This window comes from Lonchura striata, chromosome 19 (assembly GCF_050655825.1).
Source record: "Lonchura striata isolate lonStrDom1 chromosome 19, ASM5065582v1, whole genome shotgun sequence".
NCBI classification, from domain to species: domain Eukaryota; kingdom Metazoa; phylum Chordata; class Aves; order Passeriformes; family Estrildidae; genus Lonchura; species Lonchura striata.
The window spans coordinates 3,619,565-3,630,592 of NC_140721.1; the positions used below are offsets into that span (position 1 = coordinate 3,619,565).

At 46.6% G+C, this 11,028-nt stretch overlaps 1 protein-coding gene across 4 annotated transcripts in view; it reads right to left on the reverse strand.

The window, feature by feature from the left end:
* The window catches only part of AKAP10 (A-kinase anchoring protein 10), a 17,810-nt gene extending 7,149 nt beyond the window's left edge, over nt 1–10,661 (reverse strand). For 2 of the 4 annotated variants that reach the window (XM_021524910.4, XM_021524909.4), the window contains exons 1-8: nt 10,340–10,660; nt 6,969–7,016; nt 4,734–4,916; nt 3,949–4,464; nt 2,482–2,580; nt 1,966–2,050; nt 1,503–1,626; nt 310–446 (exon numbers count right to left, since the gene is read on the reverse strand). In XM_021524910.4, the coding sequence (XP_021380585.3) occupies nt 310–446; nt 1,503–1,626; nt 1,966–2,050; nt 2,482–2,580; nt 3,949–4,464; nt 4,734–4,916; nt 6,969–7,016; nt 10,340–10,502 (1,355 nt within the window). In that variant the 5' untranslated portion in view covers nt 10,503–10,660. The other 2 variants (XM_085557281.1, XM_085557280.1) reach the window with 2 other exon arrangements.
* Between the last annotated feature and the right edge of the window lie 367 nt (nt 10,662–11,028).

The window sequence follows — 11,028 nt, forward strand, 5'->3', positions numbered from 1 at the left end:
TTCTGCAGTGCTGTATTTGTTATTAGGCTTAAACCCCTTCCATTTTCAAATGTCAACCAATCAGCTTTGATACTTCCCAACCAAACAAAATCAAGCAATCAAGTCCTGAGAATGATTAAGAATGGAATTCTTGTAAGGATTTCTCCTCATGTATACAAAAAAATTGCAGTTCATGTATGCAAACACATCAAAAGGAACCTTGATAAAATGCACCTCAGCAGAACAGCCCAAGAGTGCAGAGAAGTTCCTTTTTGCACAGCAAATACAAAACCACAAGTACAGAAACAAAGGACTGTTGAACTCCCTCACTTGTCATACAAAATCATGGCATCATTCTGTGCTTCTTGCCCATCATACTGGCCTTCTTTGGCAGCCAGCTGAGACTGGAAGTTATCTGCTGCCAACCAGAACTGCAATACATTAACTGCATCTTCCTTCTCCATGTACTGGAAGGGAAATCAGAAAAAGAGGAGATTAAAGAAGGTTTAGCAAGAAACTTTCAATTTTTTTTTTAACTTTCTTCTTCCCATTTAGAACAAGAAACATAGGCCACGTAATAGTGATGCAAAATTGTCACCAAGACAGAGTATTTTGAATTTCTGTTTCAAACAGATTTAACTTGCTTGGAGGGGAAAAAAAAAAAGACAAAGAAAAAGAGAACTTCTGACATTTCTTTTCTGTACTTATTTTCACACTTAGTTTCCAAAAAACTATTTGTCTTGTCCTAGGACAGGAAACACCATTTTCATGCTACATTTAGCTTCCACTGAGCTCAGCACATTGTCTCAGCTTCCCAAGCTACAGTTTCAAACTACATCAGCTCATCAGACTGTCAGGATAAATATGTCAAGAGCTGATTCCTTAAAGGTGCAGGAGCCTGAAACTGAAATCTTTTATTTAACCTATCACATCACTAAAGGTGCCCTCTCCACATAGCACTGGTTATGATTTGTTGTCTGTAATTTAGGCTTTTACAGTCGCTACAATGTGAAGATCAAGATGACAATGTCAAAGCTTCTACAAAGCAAAGAGACTCTGAGAAGCACTCACTGACTGGAGAGGAAATCTCAAATACTCATTCCACAGCACAATGGACAGGTCTGAACACTTGAATTAGTTCTACATGGGGGCAGGAAAAAGTTCAATGCATTTTCTCTCAGAAAAAATGCACCTTTGGTTTTTTATTATATTTAGAATCATAGAATTACAGAATTGTTTGGGTGGAATGGGACCTTAAAAATGATCCAGTTCCAACCCCCTGCCATGGGCAGGGGCACCTTCCACTATCCCAGGCTGCTCCAAGCCCCATTCAACCTGGCCTTGGGCACTTCCAGGGATCCAGGGACAGCCACAGCTGCTCTGGACACCCTTTGCCAGGGCCTCACTGCCCTCCCAGGGAACAATTCCTACCCAATATCCAACCCAAAGCCATCAAGCAATGAACAGATTTTTTTCATCTGCTAGAAAGGGATCTAAAAGCAAACCCAAACGTTGCCACTCACCTCAGAGAAGTAGAAGAGGGCTGACTCACAGAACAGAATGTCAGCCAGATACACAGTCCCACTGGTCAGCACCTCAATCTGGTATTTACAGAAATGGTGACTCCGCAAGAACTCGCTAAAGTGCCTGCACAGAGACAGGGACAATCACTTATCAGGGTCCAGCAGCACCCAAGGCACCCTCAGAACCCACCAGCTCTTGCCCAGAACTCTGATACTTTTGGGTGGATAAAAGCAAAACAAGCAAGAAACAGGGCAGGTTTGGAAATGGCACAAGAAAAAGATAAGGAACACAAAAGTGTGAACAGCCAAGATCAGCAAGAATGGATTTGGAGGAGGGGATTGAGCAGTTTCAAATACACAAGACAGCACAGAAAGGTGCTGATATGGTCATGCCTCCATAAACATTTTTAACAGAACCTTCAGGACAAGAGACACAAGAACCCAAACCATGGCATCAACTTACTCTTGTTCCATTGCATGGAACACTATGGACTGTGCTGTAACAAAGCAGTTGGGATCCACTTGGCCATCCTCCCCACAGATCTTTGCTGCAAAGAAAGAGCAGGTTAATTTTAACATGGATTTGGCTGATGGAGCTGAAAGGCATGAGCAAGGACTGGTTAATGAAAAATTGCAGTTCAAATCCACCAGAATCAGCTGGTTCTGACTGAGCAAAGATCTTTCAAAGCTGGCCAAATAATAATAACATGGCTAAAGGATTTGATTGAGACTCATATCAGGATCCCCTCCGTAACCCCAAAAACTCTTTCCCTAATTTCAACAAAATCTCTGAAAGTTTTTATCAGGATATTCACAGCACTGCTGAAGGTCAGATCCACTGAAACTTGTAATCTATCTTTTTAAGGCTGCCTTTAGAATTCATAAAAATAAAGATAAATGCAAATGTGTGCTGTATTAGAGACACATCTTTATGGGGACAGAGCAGCTCTGAGATGAGGAAGCAGTTATTCATTCTTACCAACTATGTCATTTCTCATTGCTTCTGTAATAGGGATTGGTTTAGCAGCATCTGGAGAAATATATTTGGTAAAAGTACTAACTGCATCCCGTTCTATACCTGCAGGGAAGAAACACAGAATCAAACTTGGAATTCCTTGCCCTGATTGAGTAACAAATGTTTGCTCTTCAGAAAAGCAGCTGTCTAATTCTCAGTGATGTTTCCACTTCAGGATATTCATATTCTGCTCCTGACCAACTGACTGTGTGATCTCCAGTCAGGTCACAACAAACCCAGCATGGACTAAGATGGAATAAGACAACATAGCTCCAAATTTTCCCTACCAGCACACAAGGCAGAACCCACTTCCTCAGCTGCACACCATAATCTCAGTAGCAACAGCTTTCAAAATTCCCAATTTTTAGCTCTCACCACAGAGAAATCACTTGCATTATATAGGAATTACTAGGGGAAACAAATCTTAAAATGATATTACTCAAGTTGTGTTCTTTACACATCATCTTTTGAGACCTGTGACTCTGCTCTGGAAGAGAGAAAAAAATACACTCAAATTCTTTTTCGATTTCTCAATAAGGGCACTGTGTTTTCAAATTCTTTTTAGACATCAGAAAGCAGAGATGCTTTGGTAATTAAAATATCATTTTCCTTGTTTAAGTGACTTTGGGGCTGAGGTTATGTATTGTGAATGCACATGATAAATAACTACATGAGAAAGACAAACAGCAAGAGAAAGGGATGCAACACGAGGAAACAGTTGGGCAAACAAAAGGAACCAATGTGAAGAAAGAAGTGTTTCCTTTGTGCCTGCAGACTTGCACAAATGAGGGAGGACTGAGTAGATGCAAAGTAGATAAACATGTTACTGTGCATGTAGCTCACTACCAAAAGGAAATATTTTAATTTCATCCTTACTTCCAGCAGCCTCTGAAGAGGTGGGATCCAAATGACAACAAATCAGTTACAAGGGGAGGAACTCTATCAAATAAATCCAAGAACAGAAACAGTACATTCCACACATAAATCTCCACAAGTCTCTTGCAACCACTTCTTATGTCATTTTATGTAATACAGGATATTTATCTTCCATGACAAGTTAATTACCAATTCCCAGCCCCACCATCCAAACTTTCTGCAATTCTTTTAAGGTGGGATGGGACAGGTGAGGGAAGAACTGGGCATAGCAATATTCACTCAGTTTCTAATGATCACACATGGAAGAACAGAAGCAACCTAAGCTCATTGAGTACACAATGATTTTGAAGTCTCTTCAGCAGCTTTTTTATTTTTAAACAAGTCAAGCAATACACAGCTCAAACTGCCCAGCAGCAAGTTAACATCGGTGATAGATAAAACTTTCTTCCTCGCAACACCACATCAGGCTTGCTAAGAGCCTGAGAACTGAGGCACTCCCTGCACAAAAATGTTCATTTCCCACCTTCTCAAGCAAAGGGAACACACAGCACTTACTTTTCATGAGTTTTCCTGACAAGTCCTTTAGTGCAGAGGAGGGGCTGTTTCTGTTCGATACGGAAAGCTTGGCAGACTCCTGCTGCTCGGCTGGAGGAGCGCGAGTCCCCGCGTGCGGATTCCCGGGAGGCGGCGCGGTGCCGCGGCTGGCCCGGCCCGGCAGCGCCGCGCGGTTCTGGCTGCCGGCAGTTCCGCCGGGCTGGGGCCGGAGCTCCAGCCTCTCCTCCAGCCAGCCAGCGGGAGGAGAGGAGGCCAGCTCCTGCTCTTTGCAGGGGGACACCGGCTCCGCCAGCGAGCTCTGCTTCACCGTGTTCAGGCTGTGCGCGCGGATGCGGGACCAGGTGGTGGAGTGGAAGCTCTCGGCCTCTAACCAGAATTTCACCAAGTGCTCCATCCTGCGCAGCTCCATGAACTGGATGAAGTAAGGGAGGGCTACGCTGTCCTGCAGGACTTGTTCAAGGGTCTTGGAAAGGCTTGATTTGGTCTCTTGAGCCTGGTAGTTCAGACACGATCTGCCTAAAGGAAAACACGAAAGGGAGTGAGTCCGTATTGTACCACAGATGTGGGAGTTGGACACAAAAGTGTCCTGGAATGCAACTGGGAAGAGGCAATTCCGACACAATGACAAAGTAAAGCAATTGTGTTTCCTCTTCAAATCCCTCCCAGGGTAACACAGATGCTACTGTAACAGCAGCTATGCTTTTATAACCAATTTCTTTACTTGAAAACCAAGGGATGGTGCGTGTACCAGGAATACACAGAATAAAAAGAGAAGCTGACATTACCTAAGTCTCCAAAGTGAGCAGCTTCCATGTGACTCGGCTGCTTCTTGAGGGCAGCTGTGCGGCTGCTGGAGAAGGAGTCCATGTTGGCAGAGATGGCATTGATGGCCACATGGCTTGGTCCTGCAGCCTCCAGCAAGGCATGATTCCTAGTGCTTCTCTGAGGGGAATGTACTGGGATTGGAGCTGCAACCAAGACAGGAATGGTTAAAGCACAAGGACCCCAAGACCTCTTCTAAACATTGCCCAGTGCTAAGCACCCCAAAATACACCAGGGAGTTTGCAAGAGGCAGCCTCATTAACACCTCACTGTACCCTGGGTGTCATCTTTGATCAAGGGTCTGTTTAAAGACCACAAGTTTTATTATTGCAAGAATAAAGTCACTCCCACCCACCTCTATTTTCCTTATTCAGCAGCAATTCAAGAGATGCCACGTCTAAGTTTACACATGAAATGAGTCTTCCTGCTTCCTTGATAACTACTGTAACAACTTTATACTCTGTCAACAGTTTAGTTTCGTTCCAATGCTCCTGCCAATCCATTTCCATGCATTTTTGAAAGCTAAAATGTGATAAAAAAATCCTGAACCACAAAGCTATCTGTGAGGTCTAATAGGAGTTATTTCTCAAAAATATTTTTGTTGCTTCTGTTTGGTTGCTAGAGAAAAAAAAAAAGCAATAAGGAAATACCTGTGATGAAACAAAGGTTATAAACTTAACCCCCTCTGGCTGTTTTAGGACACAAGTGGCCCAAAAAGAACAAACAAGAACTTCCTCACACAAAACTGAGCTAATTGTTAATTGATGACAAAGCTGAAAAAAACCCCAAACATGCTCACAGCAGATTCCAAAGCTCTCAGGAAGCTGTGTTAGATCAGGATGTCATGCAGGGACATCTTACACCTCTGACTCAAAAATAAAGTACATCAGGCAAGCTGATTATCTCAACACTTCCAGAGATGTGTTCCATCACGGTGTCAGGCAACTTGGGCTTCATGACTTCCATGCTGCATCACTTTATTTGTATTCCAAATTTTATGACAGCAGTTGACAATTTCACACTTAGATGTCACAGATACCTCAGGAGCAATGGAAACATTTAAATTACTGCCAAGTGCTTGTGCAGCTGCAGGATTGGACACCAAGACACCACTTGCTGCTTCTTACAAAGCCTCTGGGTGTTTCATACCAGCAGTAATGGAGAAAATACCTTTTTTTCAAGGCCAAGGGATGGCAGCAGTGGGAAAATTTGATGGAGATCACTTGTGTAGAGCCAGAGCCACACTCCTAATAATGCTACAGGCTTTTGTCAATTAGATTTAAATTTAATTTTATATTTTGGACATTTGAGAAAAAAATGTTCTGCTCTCTCCAAGGGTCAAACAAAGGTGCTCTCTGCTGCAGCGGCTCACAACATGCAATACTATAAATTTTCAAGTTTATTTTTATTTTCAGGGTCACCATACTGATAGTTGCACTGAAAGGTGAGGTGTGGCTATGAAATGGATGTAACTCACTGTTTCCTGCATTTGATTTGAAAGACAGACCACCAAGAAAAACACCTGCAATCTTCTCCTGATGTGCAGATAACACATTACCCAGTACAGAAACAAGATTTTGTCTGAGGGTATGAAAGTAACAGATCAGATTCTGGCATTTCCCTCATCTCCTTTCAGTACTGCAAGAAAATCTGACAGGATCAGCAAACTTGTTTTCCTGCAGTTTATAAATCTCTTCTCCACCATGATCTTTTCTCCTTTCCTATGAGATTTAGCAGCAAGATTTCTGCACCCCACAGAGCAGCAAGGAATGGCTCATCCAGGATTTGGATCTTCAGCCTCACAAGGCCCATCCAAGTTAAATCTGCAGCTTCTTCTGCAAATCAGACACAGTGAGGCTGCACTTTCCAAACTCCAAAGGACACTGCAGCTGAGCAAGAAACTCCAGGAGCAGTTTGCTGTGGATGGGAACAACCACCACGTGCAAGGTGACCGGAGTGCCTGATGGCTTTGAATTAAAGCTCACGCCTGACATAACTTAACAACCTCCTGCACCTACAGATTCAGCAAGAGGAGGAGGAAAGATGAGTTACCATAAATACCCAGAAACAGAATTAAATTCTGGGTTTGACGCACAGGTCAGATCTGTGCTCAGGAGTAAGGAATGATCCTGTTGGGTAAGATAAAAATGGTAAATGATGGCAGAGATCTGAATTTACAGACAAAAGTTTGATCTTACTTTTAATTGCTTTCACATCTGTGGTCTTTTCTTGTTCTTTGCCTTTCACTGTAAAAATACAAGGGAAAATGTTAATGCTATTTTGGGTCAATAATGGCATTTACCTGAGAATGGACATAGAATTCCCAACATCAGCAAGTATCACAGGCAGATAGAAATTCTAATTTTCTTAATACCCATTTCTCGTTTAAATTGCACATCCAGTAACTGACAGAGGCTTTCAAAGCTTTTCTGTTGACTTACTTTCAAAAGCAAAACCCATCCATTAATTAAGTTTCATGAAATACAGTCTGTTACATTTCCGTGGAGGAAGATGTTTGCTGTCAGTAGATTAAAGCTACATTCAGGGTGACTTTAACAAACAGCATGAACTGGGAAGTAGGGAAGAACTGGGAAGTAGGGAAGATGTGTTTTAAGTGTAGAGCACTGGCAGGTGCTGTCTGTGAACCAAAAATCACCTGAAAACAACATTTCCCTTGTGTTACAGGAAGAGCAGCACAACACCCAACACTGAGGAGATGTGGGCTGGCTCTGGCTCCATGGAGCTGCTTCCATGCCATGATGGGTACCACAGAAATGCTCTGGAAACTCCCTGCAGACAGTTAATTCTCTTACAAATGGTCTTGCTTAATCATCATGAAAGCCCGGGTGAGCAACTGATGGGGAGATAACAGTGCAAAAAGTTATGATGGAAAAGTGCTTTGAGGATTTATTTTTTAAAAAATATTAGTATTTTTTAAAGGAAGCTCCTAAAGGAATTGAAGAAGGAGATCTATTCAAAACAAAAATAAAGAAGCCCAAGCAGCACACAAACAGGATGGCAGAGAAACAAATGCAGGGGGGATACTGGAGAATGTGATCTACCAGGGAGGCTGCTCCAGGCAAGGATTATTACTACAAATAGGTCATTCCTGAACACCCACTGAGGAGCCCTTCCTCAGTGCACAGCCCAGCACAATCCCACATTTACATCACAAAACACATCCAAAACACCACCCCAAGCGAAGCCTTCCTATCCCCACCTAAGGATGTTAAATATTTTACAGGAGAGCTCCGGTTACATAACTGCCCTGGCCCGGTGGCTGCAGCGCTGCCTGCCAGCCTCCCCTGCGAGCACAAACGCTGCAGGGCTGCAAATCTGCAACTCGGGGTCGAAAATTGCAGCTGCCAGGGAGCTCACTGTGTGACAGAGGGGTTGAAGTGTGCATTACAAGAGGAGGATTCCCTCCACGCTGACCTGCAGCCCGATGCAGCACGAGGGAAACCAGCCTTTACATAACTGGAGAGAAACCAGAGGGAAGCAAGCAACCTCTATGAACTCTCATCCTTCCCAAATCACTCCAGTATTTCATCAAACCGGTTCCTAGCTATCAGCAGCAAGTCCTGGGTTTCACACAACAGCCCTCCATAAGCCTATTTTCAGTTTAAATACCTCTGTTCCTTCTTTCCTCCCTAAATACCTACTTACTACTGGAAATACAAACTCCAGGGTCGTGTCCACACAGGCTGCTCCTGTCCCCAGCAGCTCTGAGCACGACCAGGTGCCATCAGTAACAGGAGGGGACAAAATCAGCTCTGATCCAGGACAAGCCTGAATTTCAGAGAGTGAAGTTGCACCACATGAACTCACTTTCACTTCCCCCAAAAAGCGGATGCTGTGCGGTGCCTGTGTGAAACCAGAAGGAACCACAGAATGGGGACTGAGGGAGAGATTTCCAGTGGCCAATCCCCTTCCAAAGGGTGCCAAAGCAGCACATGACATTCCAGAGTTGCAATTCACATCCTGAAATGCTCTCAACAAACTCAAAAAGTGTTCACAGTGTGTCAACAGCACACAGAAAACAACGAGATCCTGCTGAGGTCAGCCAGGCTGTGGGACTGCACGTTATTCCCAAGATATCCCAGGGATGAGCTGGTCCACTGGCAGCAGTTTCATAACTGCCCTCAAGCGCCCAGCTCACCTGTTATATTTTGATTTCTCAACCCATTATCCACCCTCAGTCTGCCAGACCTTTATTTTGAGGCCCAAGCTATAAAAACACTTCGCCCTGATATTTGATTTTTCTACAAGCTTTATGATCCTTGCTATGGTTTAATTTAAAATTAGTCTTAATTTCTACCCACTGCAATATCCTCTTAAACAACCACAGCTCACCCCAGGAACATTGGTGTTTGTAGGATTTTAGCCTGCACGTGGCCAGAGTTTTATCCTAAGCCTAAATGTGCTGCTTTCCTCACAGCTTCAGTTCAAATCTTGTCTAAAAGCCACACCTAAAAACGGAGATCACACCAAGCAGTGTTTTATGCACAGCCCAGATGAAAGGTTGCTTTTCTCCTCTCCTTCACAGCGTCTCTCTCGGGCATTTAGTGCTCATTTGCCTTTCTGACCAAAGATCCTTTAATCAAAGGAATACAGATCCTCAATTACACTTCTCAGATAATCACAGCTTTCATGGCTTTCTCCCTGAGAAGGTTTCCACACAAGCTGACCTTGTCCCTGTGATCCCGCGTCAGGAGGGAACCTCAGCTCCACAATTCTCAATGAAGCAGCAGGAGCTCTTTTTGAAGAGTTTATAACCACTATCAAAGTTTTATTCTGCAGCCCAGTATTTGTATATAAACACCCCAAAAAGGATTGCAAAGCCCTCAATGGCTTCTACTCTTCAGATCTGCTAAGTTTAGACTCATTTCTCGCACAACTGCTGCACTAACCTCCCCAGAGTGACATTTTCAGTGCTGCTGCTTTGGCTGAGTGAGATCCAGGGGATGTGAGAGCCAAGAGCATCACCATCACCCCAGGTACCACGTCCTTGCCTCCCAGCATGTGCATTTTGGGTTCAGAAACACAGAAAGGCTTTAGGACAGCGCTGCATCAGAAGATCAGTGCTCGAGCTACAGCACCACGAGGAAACAGAACTGTCCCAAGGGGCCCTTCCTAAAAGGTGCCACTTTCAACAAAAACCACCCAAACCACAGCTGGGCAGCTTGAGAGCTCTGGCCCTGCCTGCAGCACGGGCACAAAGCGCCTTCAAAACGCAGAGAACACTTAAACTGCTCCCATTCGTGCTGCTGGGGCGTTACAAATATTTCAGCAGCCCTGAATTTCCCAGCTCCTACTGCAGAACGAACTGCCGAGCACTCCTTGGGCTCAGCGCGACGAGGTCCCTTGTTCACCGACACCTTCAGCTCCTGCTGTACATTCTCAGCCCATTCTCACTGTCACAAAGCCGGCCGTGCCAGCCCTGTGCAAAACGCATCTGCAAAGGGCTCCGAGCGCGGGAGGTGCCACAGCCGCTGGCGGAGCCGCGGGCAGCCGGGGCCGCGGCCGCTCACCGGAGAGCCCCGAGCCCCCCGAGGACGCAGGCACTGACCGTCATCGGCGGGGAGGCCGCTCCTCAGGGCCCGCGCGTCCTCGCGGGGCCCGGTGGCGATGCCCGGCGGGGCAGGGCCGGGGCCCGGCGGCCGCGCAGGGGACGAGCCCGGCGGCCGCCCGCCCGCCGCCGCTGCCCTACCTTTCCGCCTGAAGAAGGACATAGCGCCGGGGAGGGGGGCGAGGCGGCGGCGGGGCGGGGGGAGGCGGGAGGGGGGGAAGGCAGCGCGCCGGGCCCTATGAATGAGGCAGCCGCGCCCGCCCGCCGCCGCCGCTCCCTCCGCCTCTTCCTCCCGCGGCGGCGCCCGCGGCCGCCATGTTGTCAACACCGGCCCCGCGCCCGCTTCCGGCAGCGCCGCCCGCGCGGCACGGCGGGATGCGGCCGCACTCAACATGGCGGCCCCGGCTTCACACCCACCGCACAACGGGGGCCGGGCGGGGCCGCCATGTTGGGTGAGGGCAAGAAGCCCGCTGGGGTCTAGGGCGGCGGCCATCTTTGATCGGGGCCGGGGGCGCCGGGCGGCGTGAGGCGCCAGCCGCCATCTTGGCTGAGGGCACGGGTGACCCGGGGACGCTGCGGCAGCTCGGGCGCGGCCCGAGGACAGGGACAGAGAGCCCGAGGGTAGAGGGACAGCGAGCCCGAGGGCAAGGGACAGAGAGTCCGAGGGCAAGGGACAGAGAGCCCGAGGA